Source organism: Gigantopelta aegis, chromosome 3, assembly GCF_016097555.1.
Source record: "Gigantopelta aegis isolate Gae_Host chromosome 3, Gae_host_genome, whole genome shotgun sequence".
Lineage (NCBI taxonomy): Eukaryota > Metazoa > Mollusca > Gastropoda > Neomphalida > Peltospiridae > Gigantopelta > Gigantopelta aegis.
Window position 1 is genome coordinate 73,991,788 of NC_054701.1, and position 18,243 is coordinate 74,010,030.

The 18,243-nt window shown below is 34.7% G+C and overlaps 1 protein-coding gene across 1 annotated transcript; it reads left to right on the plus strand.

The window, feature by feature from the left end:
- Positions 1 to 133: 133 nt before the first annotated feature.
- Positions 134 to 16,017, plus strand: LOC121392486 (ATP-binding cassette sub-family D member 1-like). The gene is made up of 10 exons (XM_041523682.1): positions 134 to 1,148; positions 2,795 to 2,975; positions 4,850 to 4,974; positions 7,025 to 7,157; positions 7,573 to 7,667; positions 9,907 to 10,052; positions 10,628 to 10,773; positions 11,724 to 11,808; positions 13,318 to 13,443; positions 13,958 to 16,017. The coding sequence occupies exons 1-10, from the start codon at positions 225 to 227 to the stop codon at positions 14,220 to 14,222; spliced, it is 2,226 nt and encodes a 741-aa protein (XP_041379616.1). The 5' UTR covers positions 134 to 224; the 3' UTR covers positions 14,223 to 16,017.
- Positions 16,018 to 18,243: the final 2,226 nt, after the last annotated feature.

Consider the following 18,243-nt stretch of genomic DNA (forward strand, 5'->3'; position numbering starts at 1 on the left):
TTCCCCGTAACGTTTTAACACAATATAGAATAAGCAAAATATCACGCGTAACCGGTAGCGGAATTCGGTTAACGGTGCAAAATCTCGCTCTCGTCTCTTTTGTTCACGTGCGTAGAAAGATGGCTGAGGAAAATGGAAACTGGGAGATAACAAAGAAAGAAATTGGATGTTTATATTAATATTTACACTATTTGATCTTCTAAGTGCATAAAACGAATAAGAAAATGTCTAAGCTGTTAGACGCAGCAAGTAAAGCGAATATCACCAAAAGAAAATTAGCCTTGGGAGCTACAATTTGTGTATTGGCAGCCTTCGGTGTCAAACGGTATTGCCCACAACTGGGGAAATTAGTAGGGTTGTCATTTCTTGAAAGCAAGACGAAAAAGCTCCCTGTAAAGGATAAAAATTCAAAACACATATCCACTCAAACCAAACGATCTCCAACTGTTGATAAGCAGTTTTTCAAACAACTCAAATATCTCCTCAAAATCGTCATTCCAAAGTTATGGTCCAAGGAATTTGGAGTATTGTTTTTGCACACGTTGAGTTTAATTACAAGAACATTTCTGTCGATTTATGTTGCTACATTAGATGGCGCTATTGTTAAGACAATAGTTCAGAGAGATGTGAAAAAATTTATGATCCAGTTGTCAAAGTGGCTGCTTCTTGCTGTACCAGCGACTTTTGTGAACAGTTTAATTCGTTACCTGGAGAGTAATTTGGCATTGTCTCTGCGTAGCAGGTTGGTTAACCATGCATATAACATGTACTTCAGCAAACAAACTTACTACAGAGTTAGTAATTTGGATAGTCGTCTCACAAATGCTGACCAGTGTTTGACGGAAGACATAATATCATTTACTTCGGCACTTGCACATTTATATTCACATTTGACGAAGCCGCTGCTAGATGTTGCACTCATGTCATATACTCTGTTCCATTTGGCAAGCAGTAGAGGAGCCAGTTCAAAAATTCCAATTATTATCGGAACTGCATCTATTGTTATAACGGCCTATGTTTTGAGGGCAGTTTCACCACGATTTGGAAAACTTGTTGCCGAAGAAGCAAAGCGGAAGGGAATCCTGAGGTTTATGCATTCAAGAATAATTACCAATGCAGAAGAAATAGCATTTTATGGTGGACACAAGGTAAAAATACATGGAATTTCCGGAATCATGTGATAATAGTTAAATGTATATTTATAAATATGTGTCAGGCCCTAATCTATACAGGTCTTCTAGAATTTTTATAAAATCCACTAGGCATGGGATCGGTGATTTAATTTTTTTTTAATAGCAACGATTAAAAATTCACTAGCCCTACTTTACTTTAAGTTAATACAAGTTTACTAAATAAAGAAATAATAAAATATATCACCTAATGAAGGAGAGAGAGCTTTAAAAACACTAAAATTTGGGGGTTGGGGTGGGGGCAGGATATTCATATTTACGAAATAGACTTAACTGCAAACATTTGACCCAAAATATTCACTAGCCATCAGGCATGACAACAGTAGTTATTTACTAGCCCAACATTGGCATTGAATATTACTAGCCATGGGAGTGGGGCTACCATAATCTAAAAGCTCTGCTATAGAAAGTAAAAGGGCTTCTCCCTTCCCAGAAGAAAGAGGAGAAGTTTGATAAATGATATAGGTGAAGTGAACATATCGATACATTTTGTAAAATTTTGCCATTCATTTGGAAAAATCCTAAATTATACACTCAGTTCTAACTAATATTTTGATAATTCTACTACTTCCGGTAATAAAGTTTAAACACGTGGTATTACTAAGTCATTGATAATGTGTCGTTATGTTAAAATAAAAGTTACAAGTATTTAATTAGTATTTTCTGGCATTACTGAAATGAATGTGGTCGATGTACAGTCTGGCACCATGTCAAGGTAAAAACATGGACTAGACGAAACCAATTCCTATTGCCGATAATGTTAATATTTACTAATAAAATTGACATAAACAGCGTATCAACACACCCAGGAAGTAAGCAATAAAAAGTGTGGCACATCTAATCTACCTGCAAAAAAAATGGGGGGGGGGGGGGGGTGATCACATACCATTTAAGAGATTTAATTAATGTTTTTAGTAGCAACCGTCATTTTTGCTGAAAATTGCAGTTCCATTTTTGGGGGTACACCGCATTAGTTTCAACCTCTGATATATACTGCATAACAACTGTATAACAAATAAAAGTGTATTTATTTATTGTCAGTGAATAATAGTATTTGCACATATTACTACCATTCACACCCGCAGCTGCTTTTACTCCGTAAATATTTGACAGTGCACCTCAAACTTTGACATGGAGCTCTTTTCTTTGGTACTATGCAACCTATACAAGTCAGGGTCTTGACGTCTGTTATGTGATATTGTTTTTAAAATCCGATTAGGTCCAAAATATTATGGCACGTTCGGACTCCTCACTCCTGCTGATAACTCGGCGACTTGAGCCAACTTTCAGCGAAAAAACTCTTCATGTCACTGGGTAGAATAGGGCCTGATGTATATATCTGTAATTAAGTTAAATGACAGACAATAAAAAAGGCACACATAAAATGAATGACACAAATGATGAGGGTTGGTGGGAAGATGTCATTATTAATACCAGTTATTTAAAACAGCAGATGTCTGATGTATCTAATGCTGTGAGTCATATTTTTTGTAAGTAGCTGATTGAAATAATATGCTTTTGTCTGTACCTTTTTTATTTAGAACTTGTGATTTTCATTAAACTTTTAATAATCTGTTTTGGCCTTCTTCTTTTTTCTATTGTAGATTGAAAAGAGTCACCTTACAAGATGTTTCAAGTCGCTGGCTGATCAGATGAACACAATCTACCTAAAGAGACTTTGGTACATCATGTTGGAACAGTTTCTCATGAAGTATTTGTGGAGTGCCAGTGGCTTGGTGATGGTTGCTGTTCCCATAATGTCAGTCACAGGGCTCCGCAGAGATGGTGAGCACTTTAAAATTTAAAAGAACTATACAGAATTTTGGTGTTGAAAAACGTAGGACAGGGTATATTATGTGGTGGTTAAACTTTACAAAACACTCACCTTTTTGGCGAGTAGATTATTTTGTCAGCACCTGGCTGTCATGACATAAATCTTTACTTTACAATATCAGTCAGACAATTTATGTTTGTGTTTAGAACCTTGAGAAACAAACCTACCGCACACGTGAATCCGAAACTGCATTCGTGAGAATAGGTGCCATCAATGAAATTAGCGATCTTTCCTCTACCCCAACCCCCAAAAATATAATAAAAGTTAACACACCATATAATTATATTAAACATTGATCATGACAGTAATTATATTAAACATTGAACGTTTTCTTCACTTAACAATGTCGAGTTGGCTTGTGATTGTCTTTACTAGCCAACTGGTGAGTAATTAGAAAGTGATGCTTTGCACCCTGTAGGATCTAATAAAAAAAAACCTGCAAGTGTCGAAGAATTGATGACGGGGAAAATTGCACTCTTCCAACTTCTCAGGGAGGAATTGGGCTCCTGGAAGTCATTAAGTGTCTCCATATACATGTGGGGGTGGGACATTGCCCAGTGGTAAAGTGCACGCCTGATGCATGGTCAGTCTAGGGTCGATCCCTGTCGGTGGGCCCATTGGGCTATTTCTCATTCCAGCCAGTGCACCATGACTGGTATATCAAAGGCTATGATATATGCTATCCTGTCTGTTGGATGGTGCATATAAAAGATCCCTTGCTACTAATGAAAAAATGTAGCAGGTTTCCTCTCTAGGTTGCACTATACCAATTAATTTCCGGCTGGGTCGAAGTTCGAGGTGTACCGAACTTTTGATAGAGAAGTTAACACCACAAGTCCTGTGATTGGTTATAAATGTGAGTGTGTTGGTTGTAAAAAAAATTAGTTTCATCTGGGCTAAAAATGTATGCAATTTTATTTGATGTAGTACCACCGTGTCAAGTAGCCTTGTGCTTGGAACATGTATGGGGTACCTGTAAAAAAAAGTACTAAAATTTTGTGCGAAACTAGGGGTGTTGCAGAAACATCTGGTTATACCGAAAATGAGCCATGAAAGGTACCATTTTCTGCAGTTAATACTTTGAGGTAGGGGTTGTAGTACTGATATTTATGGGTCACAGTTTGGTTGATATATTGCATATAGTGTTTTTAAACACAAACGTTAACATGGTCGCCTATGGGATTTGAATTGGTATAGTCCAACCTCTATGACTGTGTCAAAATGACCATATGTTTGACATCCAATAGTCGATGATTAATAAATCAATGTGCTCTTGTGGTGTCGTTAAACAAAACAAACTTTAACCATATACGTGTACTATGAAGTGTTTGGGGTTTGTTATGTGCATATTACTGTATATTGAATAATGTATACCACTAAACAAGGAGGAAATTTGTCCAAACCACATAGTTGGCAGCCTTTTTTTTTCTTTTTTAAACTGAAATGGAGTGAATACACATACACCTACTCAATGGTTAATGTAGATGAAGTGTAAATTAATCGTTATTGTGAATATATATTGTAGACAACAGCTGTTCTCATAAAAATACCAGCTGTATTGATGTATTAACTTTATATATATATACAGGGTTTGCATCTGGTATTTAAGTTGTATTATCTGTTGACGATAAAGCCTATACATCACTGTTTTGTTTCCTGTCCTGGACGGCGGAACCGGCATAAGTTGACACCTGCGCCCATGACAGGCGTATGCTACAACAGCTTGCTCTGAATGTGCACGTTAAAACCTATAACCTGATCTGTTTTGTGGGGTTTTTTTGTTGTTGTTTGATGTTCATTAAGTTTCATTGTCCTGTTTTGACAGGCACTAACGTGGATGAAGATCCCGACGGCGGGGTCAGTGAGAGGACACAGTCGTTTACGACAGCCAGGAATCTCCTCATCAGTACGGCAGATGCCATTGAGAGACTGATCTCATCGTACAAAGAAGTGCGTTTCATCATTTATTAGTATACTGCAAAATACTTTATTTCTGCAGGATAAAATGTTCGTTATTTAATGAAAATGGGTTGGTTTGTGAGCAATTATTTTCGCAAATTCCCATCCCTCCCCCAATATATATATTTTTTTATTGGTGTTAATGTTAAGGGAGGATCAACTCAAATATGAGCCTGATGTGTTGGAAAGATGCATACCTGGACGACCTACACATACTGACACTTTAACAAATGAAAAACGCGTAATTTTAGAGTTAATAAAAAACCATGATTATTCCTGCTAACTGGGGGCAGCCATTTTGTTTAGTTTTTGTGACGTCCTGTGGTATAGCTTAGGGTAAAGTGATGTTAGCTCCGTCCAACGCCTCAATGCACGGTGTAAACAAACGCTCTAATTTACGACAAGGCGCTTTCATCAACCTGACTTGTAAAACAACATACATGACTTGATAGTATAATAAACTATTTAACTAAATATATTTCAATTTGCATTAATAGAATGAAATGGAGTTATAGTTTTTTACTTTTAAAAAATGCATATTATTAGGCATATTGGTAGGGTACATTCGAGCAAAAACGACCACTCACGATACCCAAATGATATTTTCTTTTCTTTGGGACTACATAATTCAGAGTATGACAAATATTTTGAAAAGTCACTAGCCACAGGGCTAGTGGGTTTGTGAAAACCACTAGCCCACCAAGATAAAGCACTAGCCCAAATTCCTGATCAGTTATAACTGGATTTTTATATAATTTGTGTAACATTACACATTTACAAGTATAATTATTAACAGTAAAATAAAACAAACACTTAAATCATGTTGTAACTTTCAGTTTTTTGTCGTGTTGTACGTTTGGTTTTTTGTAAAGTGTGATCCGTCGTCATTGTTCCGTTTTCGCTTTTGCCCTCCCCCCGGGGAAAAATAATTGAGCAAACTCATGGTTGGTATCTAAACCCACTATCAAAATAATTAAATTTAAATGAGGGTACGACATTGTGACACACGATAATAGATGGTTCAGTGTATTTGATATTGGATTATACATTTAGGGCCCTACTATTTATGTCGCCAGGAACAGTGATGTCAATTGCTCAAATACAGGGCATTATCCCCGTGTCAGACCGATATCAAAAGAATATAACGGCGACATCTAATCCGTTGTTAATTGATGAACAAAAAAGGTATCATCTTGTATCGGCAGCTGTGATGCATTATCCAGACTGCTACACGTAATAGGCCAAGCAGAGTCATTGCATGTGCGGTTACCATTAAAGTAAATTGTTCTCCTGATTGCCGATAAACACATGTCAGCGAAAGGTTAAATTAGAAAACAATAGGTAAATAAAACAAACACTGAAATTCAAAGCATGACTGGGGTTTACTTGATTGAGATTAACCTGTCGTCGCGATTGGTGATTTCCAAGTTCTCAGCCTAAAACATATGTGTGAGATTAACTACCACGTGACGTGTCCAACCAATCAAAACACGCATGTCATTAGACTTATTTCCTGTGCCAGAAACTTAAAAGGGAAAAGTAAACAATGCATGCTGTAACTGTGGCAATGTAGAGATAGCATGTTACTGCAGTTTGCAGACCTAGTTCAAGTGGATTATTATTATATACTGATTGCGTTGTTGATATTATTCGATGACAAACGTCACAATCAATTTTATTAAACGAAATTTCACCCGAGAGGAAAAGAAAAGAAAAAAAAAACCCACGATCGAGCGATAAGGAGGGGGGTAGAAACCACTAGCCCGCAGTGCTAGTGGTTTTGCGTTTCTCACTAGCCCGAACTTAAAAACCACTAGCCACGGGCGTCGGGCTAGCGGATTTGTCGAACTCTGCATAAGTGGTCAGTTTTGTGATTTTAGATGGGAAAGTCTACTTATTTTTGACAAAGTTATGGCCCTTGAACTTAGGAAACATGAAAAATTGTTGGGTCCAATAGCAGACATATAGATTTCGTAGTACTTTCAGAATGCTTGTTGTCTGTGTAACTTACAGATAAACAGCTGATATCTTGTTGTTACAGATCACAGAGCTGGCTGGTTACACTGCTCGTGTGTCAGAAATGTTACACGTGTTTGAGGATTGTAACAGAGGACTCTACCAAAGAAACCTAGTGTCGAAGCCTGGACAGCTGAATGGACAACTGGAAATTAAGGGTAGATTGAGGATTAATGTTTTATTATTTAGTTATTTTTTAAATGTCGTAAATTAATTTTTAGGAAAAGATGTTTCTATTTTCATGTGGTCTTTTGACTGCCGCACATTGCAAGGATAAGCATAATTCTGGAATTAAATGCTAGGGCTAAATATGTTTTTCAGCCTTCAAAATTCGCACGGATAGTCAGTAGTGTCACTGCAAAAAGCTGTGGTAAAATTGATTTGCAAGAGAATTTTTTTTATGATTATAGGGTATTATATTTATTTGTATTTTATTACTAAATTGCTTTTATATTTTGATCTGAATTTCAATTGCTAGTACCAGGTCACTGCCTTTGATGCTTTATGATTCAGGAGGTATGGGAGCTGTCATATGCTTTATGATATAATATGGTTAACTTATGTCTTTTGTAGGTCATGTTGTTGACACAGAATCAACAATTGATATCAAACAGCTGCCAGTCATCACACCAAATGGAGACGTCATTGTGCCAAGCCTTTCAATGAAGGTATTTCATCAGCATAATATCACCTGAGGTGCTTGGGTCGCAGGATCAAACCTTACCGGTGGACCCAATGTTGTTTTGTACCCCCCACCCAATCCCAACCAGTATCCCATGATTGATGTATCAAAGGTTGTGGTATGTGCACTCCTGTCTGTGTGAAAGTGCATATAAAAGGTCCCTTGCTACTGCATCTCAGAATTGCCAAATATTTGACATCCTATTTATGATGATAAATAAATCAGTGTGCTTTGGTGGTGTCATTAAACCAAACAAACTTTTAACTTTAACGTTAGCATAATGCATCTGATCATTTAATATCAGAAAATTACACATGCTGTATTCAATTCTTTCTTTTTGTTGTCTTTTTACTATAGTCCTCTCAGGAACACCGTTTTTTCATACTATGGAATCTACTAAAAGTTATTTATTTCTGAGTAGATTGTTTTCTAAATTGCGCACACAAATTGTATTGTTTTGTTGTTTTGAAAACACTTTTACTTTTCTTTTTATGTTAAACCACACTAAAATTATTTACAAAAAAACACATTTTAGAAGGATGGGACAGACTATAAATTACTTGCTGCACCTGGCTGTTAACAAACCTGATTAGGATTCTGAATGCATTAAAAATTCCAAAAGGAATAATGGGCACATATAAAGAATTACCCACTGGAATTTCTGTACATTAGCAATATGGAGGAGTTCAGTTGCTAGTCTTATCTCTGTGTTTACAAATACAGATCATACAGCAGTGGAAATTGGGACATCATTTAAGTTGGATAACCAATAACTCCTAATATGCATGCACTGAAATATTTGTTTTGTTTATATACTCAACAGCAAAAGAAACGCAAGTTTTTTAAAGAGGCTAAAAATTAATTGAAAAATTAGATATTTCACCTGCATGTAATGTGATGGGTGTATTTTGAAGTAAATCGTCCCTTGTAACAGTTTTCATTTCGTTTTTATCACATTTACGGTTGAAGCATGTCATCAAAACATACCATAGGAAAGTGTCATGGGATTGTCAAGTAAGAGATCCTCATGAAAATCAAAAAGCATGCTTTGTTCATGACATTATAGGGTATAAAAATACCCAATGTTTTTAACTTTATTCACCAATATTTATGTCGTACGAATATGCCAAGACTTACCTCACAACAGTGGGAACAAGCAATCGGACACCTACAGGCAGGTGAAAGCGTTAGTAATGTTGCCAATACTTTTAACGTTCACGTCACAACCATTTATCATCTGCAAGATCGTTTTGTCACCACCAACAGTACTGCTGACCTTCCACGAAGTGGCCATCCTTGTGTCACCAATGTCAGGACAGACATATTCATCACTTGCATCTTCACGATCCATTCCTGGCAGCCAATGAAACAGCTCGACAGACAATTGGAGTCCACAACCGACCCATCAGTGGTGACGCAGTTAGATGTAGACTCCATATAAACACTCATTTGTCGTCTTCCCAGTTTGCCTCAGCAGCACCAACAGAATCGTTTATCAGCAGTGGAAATGTGATCTTTACAGATGAAACTCGGGTTTGCATATCCCATGCTGATGGAAGAGTTCGAATATGGCGCAGACGTGGACATCGTTATGATGATCAGTGTGTGATGGAAAGAGATCCATGGGGTGGTCCAAGTGTTATGATATGGGCTGCAGTTGGCCTGAATCAAAGACTTGGCTCAGTTGTCTTCCAGAATATTGGTCCAGGAAGGGCTAATGGTATTACAGCTCAGCGTTACATTGATCAGGCCCTCAGACCTCATATAGTGCCTTTTTTTGCTTGTCACACATAGCTCGGGTTACGGTTCACTTCTTACAGCAGCATAACATCAGAATTTTGCTGAAAAGAAGAATTGATCAAGTTCGTCCAAGACCAAGAAATGCAGCTCAGCTTCAGGCAATTATACTTCAGACCTTTCCACTTATCCCCATGGCCTTTATCTGATCCATTCCATATACAGAAGGTGTGTCGCAGTTGTGAATGCAAATGGTGGACATACACGATATTGATTATTGATTACTGTCTGGGTTGTATGCCCTTGTTATCATTTATGACTGATGCCTATTAACATTCCTTGAAGTTAAAAAACTTTTGGCTACGATAATTTTTTTCATTAGTTTACATCAGTTTTGTACAATGCTATCTAAAAATAAATACCATTTGTTTTCTTATTGTATCTTGCGTTTCTTTTGCTGTCAGTATAGCTGTAATTTTTGCTTTCAGATAGAACATGGGATGCATTTGCTAATAACTGGCCCCAATGGCTGTGGAAAGTCATCTCTGTTCCGAATACTGGGAGGTCTGTGGCCAGTGTACAAAGGGAATGTGCATAAACCTCCACCTTCTTCCATGTTTTACATTCCACAAAGGTATAAACACTTAAATATTACATTTATGATTACAAACTGTTCTGGAATTGATAATTTGGGCAGACGGCAGCATTTTAAAATATATCTACCTCTCCTTGTAAAATGTTTATTTACTATTGCGTTAGAGATTGTTATGCAATTCGATAATAGGAGTTGCTAATCAATTTTAAAATATATTAATTTCGGTTATTAAGTATAAAAATTAAAATTTAATGTTCCCTGCATGTAATTTAAACCTCGAATAAATGGGACCACTAGGCATAAAATTAAAATTAGGGTGAGCCCTCCACCTACCATGTGATAAATTTTTTAATAGCTTTAATATTGAATTCATCACACAAAATTAAAGTGATATGTTGTAGGACTAATAATAGAACAATATTCTAACAATATTCTAAACTTGTAGTCACCTTAAAATGATTGAGCAAAGGCTTTGATATTGTCACCAATACCAGAACCGATTTAATTGATAAAATCCATTAATATTTCCATACCCTGCAAGTAGCAAACCGTACAATTCTTAAACATGTAGGTTTATATTATGTTGTAAATGTGGAGTCGATTAACAATTTCAGGCCCTACATGTCAGTTGGCACTCTGAGAGATCAAGTTATCTACCCTGACACCGTGGATGAGATGGAGCAGAAAGGTTTTACTGACCGCGACCTGGAAAGAATTCTGGAAATGGTGAACCTCAAGCACATAATCACCAGAGAAGGAGGTAAAGCTTGATACATTGATTCGCTTTTTTGGTATAAATGTGCTTGCATATATAGGGAATATTTAGTCCACTACCGGTCCAAGCGGAGGGGCCTATAGGTTTTGTCTCCGTCCGTCCATCCATCCATCCATCCATCTATCTATCTATCCCACATATGTTTTCCGGATGTTTTTTTGCAGAAGGCTTTGAGATATTGAGCTGAAATTTTTGTTATAGTTTCATCATGTACTGCTACAGATCAAGTTTAACTTTCATGACGATTTTCCCATTTTTGACGGAGTTGTGACCCTTGAACTCAGCAGATGTGAAAATTTGCTTTACTGACATTTTTTTCAGAAAACCTTTAGAGATTGAGCTGAAATTTTGTGTATAGGTTTATCACGTACTGTTACAGATCAATTTTGATCGTCAAGGCGATTTACCCATTTTTGATGCAGTTATGGCCCTTGAACTTAGGGATGTGAACATTTGTTTTCCGGATTTTTGCAATGCTTGGAGATATCAAGATGAAATTTTATATATAGCTTTTTCACTTGTATATAGCTTTACAGATCACATTGAAGTTTCTTGGTGATTTACCCACAATCCAGAGTTATGTCTCTTCATTTTAGGAGATACGATACGAAAAATTGTTGGGGCTGGTAGGGGACATGTATTGCTTTAGCAGTGTTCTCAAAATGCTTGTTTAAAGTTAATTTTTAATGTATAGAAACATTGTAAACTCGTTTTCCTCTTCCTTTAAAGTAGAGGAAAACCAGTCTACAATGTTTCAATATATTAAAAATTAACTTTTAAAAAGAAAGAATTAATTTTATTATTTAACTATATACAGGCATTTTCGAATATTTCAGAACACATGAATCTCATGAAGAATTTCTTGAGTTCACATATAATGACTTTCCTTCTTTATTAACATTATTTAAAATAAACACTTGATTTCTTATTTGTAGGTTGGGATGTTGAGTGTGACTGGAAGGATGTCTTGTCGGGTGGTGAAAAACAGCGTATGGGTATGGCTCGAATTTTCTATCAGAAGTGAGTGACCATTTTAAAAATCACTAAACAATAAATATATATATATATTTACAATATGAAAAACAATATATGGGTATGACCAGAATTATTAAAAGTAAGTGACCATTTTTAAAATCAATAGACAATAAATAAACATTTACCATATGAAAGTCAATGTATTGGTATAGTTCAAATCAATAAATAATAAAACATTTACCATATAAAAGTCAATGTATTGGTATGGTTCAAATCAATAAATAATAAACTACATTTTCCAAATTATTATTTGTTAAATACTACATTTTTTTGGTACCTAATGATTATCTGTTAGGTTTATTAGCATAATATTTTCACAATTGATTGTTAGTCAGAATTTTCTTGTGTAATTTTTGCCTTCATGATTTGTATTATAGATAGGGATTGTAAGTGTATTGGCTTTCTTTTGCCATATTCTAGTGCTCACCTCAGGTGCTTTGGGTTTTGGGATCGATCCCCTTTCATAGACCTAAATGTTTTTTCCCTCGAAGCTTGGTATTAAAGGCTTTGGCATATCCTTTCCATTCTGTGGGAAATTGGAAATGATTTTTGTGTAGTCCATTTTCAAATTAATGTAATATTTCCTATAAATTACTAGTAAAAAAAAAAAAATGGCTGCAGTTGTTGACCCAGAAAGTTTGCTGGAATGAATGTAGAAACACGCCAAACATTGTTCAGTACTGTACAAATTTTGTGTGAACACCTCACAGTCATCAGTGCAGTCTTGACACACATAAAATATCTCTTTTGGCTGTTCAGTACAAGCCACAGGATTTTATGCATACGGTTGTTCCTAGTAAAGTGTTGGTAGCATATTTGCAAAATCATGGGTGTCCTTAATCATTCATTCATTCCATTACCAGGGGCAGGACGTAACCCAGTGGTACAGCGCACAGTCGGTGTGGGATCGATCCCCGTCGGTAGGCAATAGGCTATTTCTCGTTCCAGCCAGTGCACCACAACTGCTATATCAAAGGCCGTGGTATGTACTACCCTATCTGGGATGGTGCATATAAAAGATCCCATGCTGCTAATCAAAAAGAATAGCCCATGAAGTGGTGACAGCGGGTTTCCTCTCTCAATATGTGTGTGGTCCTTAACCATATGTCTGACACCATATAACCGTCAATAAAATGCGTTTAGTTAAATTCCATGGAGTCCAACGATCACAGGACACGGAATCAAAAAAGTATTTTCCATAAAGTTTGAATCCTATGACTTGCAATTGTAGTAGTGTGTGTAGTAATAATAATGGGCTTCCACTCTTATTAGACCAGGTATTGCTATAATTCTGAATATTACTTTGGCAAAAAACAAATGTTGAGCGGAAAATATTTAGCTTCATTTGTATTTTAAATATCTATAATAATCTCTTCACTGAAATTGTGTCAGCATAACAAATACTGACGCTATCTATTTTACTTTAACTATAGTTTTCAAATGTGTGCTGAGGTGTCTTTAAGTAAACATTTCGTTCTGTTTTTCATAATCTAGGCCATTGTTTGCCCTGCTTGATGAGTGTACGAGTGCCGTGTCAATTGACGTAGAGAGTAAAATCTACCAGAGCGTTAAAGATTTGGGCATTACACTTCTCACAATCACACATCGCCCATCTCTGTGGTACAGTCTCAAAATTAACTTAATTTTTTTTATATACAATTTCAAATTTATATTATTAATAAAAAAGGCTTTCAAATTTATTTATTTTTTAATTTTGTGATAATCATGATATAACAAATTTAGCACTGATACTTAATTTTTTTAAATGCAGAGAAAATTTGTGTTAACTTTCTTTCTTTCTTTCTTTTTAATTGTAACTTATTTAATACAAATCTTTTGTGTTTAAATTACAATTATTGGTCAGTATTTTATTCGGGGTGTGTAACTAGGAATGTCAAAAAATGGGTAATATAACATGTTGGATTTTGTATATAATGAACACCACTGAATATTACGTAATTTTTTTTATTATTTTAGCACATAATAATTAATAAATCAATGTGCCCATGTGTTGTCAGAAAAAAAGACGTTCCCTGTGGGACGGACTATAGGTAAACTGATAACATTTTTACATGAATTGTAGTATTGGCTGTCCTCTACACACACTATTGTTTGATGATGTTTTTGTTTTCAGGAAGTTCCACACCCATCTGCTGCAGTTTGACGGAGAGGGCGGCTGGCGAATGGAACAGCTGGACAACACAACGAGACTGACATTAAACGAGGAGAAACAGCAGCTAGAATCGCAGTTGGCTGGAATCCCCAAGATGCAGTCTCGTCTCAAAGAACTGTGCTACATTCTCGGCGAAGACTCGGTCCTACTCAACAAGAAGGGAAGTTTCGTCGAGGTGGAAACTTCGGAAGATGTTTCTGTGATAAAATCAGTGCAAGAAAGCTGATATCTTGGAGTTGTGGGTTGATTATCTGTAGGAAAACCTTTTGAAGAATGATTGTTGGCTGTAACCCACTAGATTTATGCAAATTCAGGGCACAATAGTTCAATCAGCCATCATTCTGTTCGCATGTCGGTTCAAATAAACATATACTACCTATCGGTTACATGGTGAATACTTATGTTCTAAGATTAACGGGTCGCAAAGTTAGGGATCATCAGAACTGTATTCATATATTAAAAGAAATGCATGTATTCTATACTGTTCTGGACTAATTTTTGAACTCTTGATGCACAGCTCATCAGTAGCATATGCATTACATAAATACAATTAACATAACCGAACAATCAGTTACCAACATGCAGGTACAAATTTTGTGAATAGACTTCTGATAACCCAAGATTTTGAAATATTGTCTCCTGAATTTGCCTTATTTTAGCCTCTTTTCTGTTTTTTTCTCTCTCTTTGTTTTGGTTCTTCCTTCTTTTAAAAAAAAAAAAAAAATGTTACATTAATAATGTAAATAATAAGGTGAGGAAAGAGGCCATTTAACATGTACATTCTGCTAAAATGAGTGGTTTGGTTTAAAGAATGGCCTGGTAATGTGTTGAATTGAATTAACACTGAAGCGTGATATTGATTTGAGTGCTAGCATTTAATCATGTTCCTAGTCATTGATGTTTCTTTTGAATAGAGTAAAGAATTACAGTCAGTAATGTTACCGGTGCATTTTGGGTGGGGTTGGGGGAAAGGGGGTGTGGGGATGAGGAAGGTATTTGTGTATTGAATTGATTTTTGTCTATTGATATTTAAATTTGTTTCATTATTACTCTGTTTTCTTCAGATGTTGTGTTCAGTTATGATGTCAAAGTATACAGGACATTTGATGATTTTCAGTTATTATAGTTTGTTGATCTAAATTCAACGCTATATAACCATAAATAAAATGTGTTGAGTGCTTTGTTAAATAAAATATTTCCTAAATTCAATGTTAATTATTTGGTTAAAAAATATAATTATTTACAATCACCCACCAAATAAATTCAAATAAAAAAATTAAAAATTACTGTCTCGTAAACCATTAACTATTTTGCAATATTCAACGTCAGGCAATTAGAACAAATATGTTATCTCAATCCTAAAGACATTTGATATTTCACAGTCAAAATAATGTAAATGAATGTGTCTGGTGCCAATGTCTTGCAGTAGTTTTTATCCAATGTGCAATACCTAGTATATTGATGATGTAACCAGATCAATGTATTAAGTTTTAAAAGTAAAATTGAAATACACACATTTTTCGACACAGATTAGATAAAAATTAGCTCATTTCTGTGTATGCTTGTTTGTAACCATCATCAGATGTAAAGCACTATGTTTTAGGGCTGGTTTTAATTTTTAGCATGTATCCTAACCTAATCATTATTGATTACACTACATAAAAAATTGTCAATATTATGCACCCAGTTATGAAATGATCTTGTACATTTCTGTAACATAATTTTATCAATTTTAAGGCCTAGACCTCTTTGTTATGTTGTTTTTTTCTTTGGTTAATCATGTTCAATTTCTTTTAGGGATTTAAATTGGTACTAAATTTAATTGAGAATTGAATAAAAATTAATTATTCCTTTTTGTTTAAAAAACCCAAAAAAACCTCCAATGTTTACACATTGTTTTCTACATTTTGTAGGTTACAACTTGGGTGACACTCCATTATTGACGTATGCATTCATAGTCATCAAATAAAAACATTTCAATGGCAATTTGACACTGAAAGCTGTCCAGCGTTCAGAAAACAAAAAACATTAGGCATAACTTTATTTTGATGTAAGAACATCCAAAATGATGTCATTCGAGTTTGACGTCATTTCCATTCAAAAATACACCGCGCCACATATTCTTACGTCATTTGAATATGTAGTAATGGCGGACTGGAATTAAAGTTGAGTGTACAGTTTACAAAAACACGTATTAAGCTTGAGCTTATATGATAAAGAGATTATTACCCTCGTGTATTTCGGTATCGTCAATATCATATATTAGGAATAAAAATAATGTATTATGCTCGCCAGAGGCTCGCATAATACAATTTTTATTCCTAATATATGATATTGACGATACCGAAAAACACTCTGGTAATAACCTCTATATATATATACATACATACATACATACATACATACACATACATACATACATACATACATACATATATATATATAATGTAAGAAGTTGGCACTCATCAAACATTGAATGTATTAATAGCTACCTTGTCAAGATAGCTAGGTTGTATGAGATGGTAGAGTTATGGATTGTCTTTGATTGTTTTTATTTATTTTTTATTTATTTTCGGAAAGAACTAATTTTACATCTTACTCTTAATCTATACATGATTATATATAATCTATCAATTAATGACCATATGTGTCAATATAGGTTTGTGTATTTGATTGAAAGAAAACACTGATCGAGTAACATTTTGATGTGGGTGTTTTGGTATGACAACTGGCATGTTGATAGAGTTGTTGAAACTGTTCAGTTATGTTTTGTTTGTTTTGTTTTGTTTTGTTTTTTGTTTTTTAAAGAAGCAGTATTCTGTGTAATTTTATCTTGAATGTGATGGTCATTGTTGTAACTGATGAGTTAAGAAATCCTTTTATGTTCAATATCTGTTGGGTTTCACACACATTGTGTTCTCGTATAAAATTATGTTGAAGAGCATTTATGCTACAAATTCAGGCAAAGTTCAAAAGTGGTGTTTCAAGAAAGTACATCCCACTAAACAGTAAGAGCTGTTGTATGTATATGTAAATAGGTCTCTAGCAGATTCTAGCTTTGACATGTCAACACTGGTTTGTATATTAATTCAAAAGGATTTGATTAACCAATCAAATTATACACGATGTACAGATTGAAATTATAGAGGCTGTTTTACAACTTACAGTATTATGCTCGGTGACTACTAATATTCACTTGATACTAAGATGAGAAAAATGCAATATTTAAAAGAAAATTGCTTCAGTTTGGTTTTATTTGTATATGTGTATAATGTTTATATTTTAATATGTTAATTTATTTTTTTTATCTTGGACCTGTGATGTGATATATTCCTTAAAATTATTTAATTTTATAGTTAAATGATGTGCATATGTATGGGTCATGCAAGATTTTGTAAAAAGCGGTGAGTAACTTAAGAGCCAGCAAACAAATAAAAGGCAATTATCTAATGATGTTTGCAATGCATTAACTTGTTTCTTTTGAATTAAAACATAAAAACATTTTACTCTTACGACTTGCCGTAATTAATTGTTATGCTGGTCCTACCAAGTATTAATGCTCACCCACATGTAAAACATCTGCAATAATATTTATTATTAAACTGATTTTCTGGCAACCAAAAACAACTTTTGATGAATTTCAAATCCCATTATGCTATTTGACACAGTGATTTTGATTTTGTTTTAATTTTTACCACAAACTATGTATATTTAATTATTTTGAATGTAAGGATATCTCAAACTTTCTGGCTGGCACCAGCAACTTTGAGTAATATAGAGAGCTTACTGTAATATGTTGTACATAGATGCTAATATATTGATGCAGTGTGTGTGTGTGTATGTATGTGTTAGGTTGTGCAATATTTGTGTGCCAAAGTTTATATAATTGTTTTATGTTGTAATTTTAAATTTATTTACATATATAATTGTTTTGGGTTTTCTTTCCACATATTCTTCAAAGATCAAGTATGTGTATAACACTGTACCATGAGCATTTCTGAGCACTTGGATATACTGGATTAGTATGACATCTGATGAAATAGTATTTAGAAATCTTGGGAATATTAGTACATGTATGTTATCTAATAAATGTTCTGATTCGCCTGTGCATAGTCGTTATCGTGATATGAGATTCGCTTGTGTTTGAAAGTTACTGTAACTCAATATATATGATGTCTGAACCGTTTTAGTAAATTTGATTAATTAAAGTTAAATTCATTACGTTATGATCAGAAGAGATGTGATAT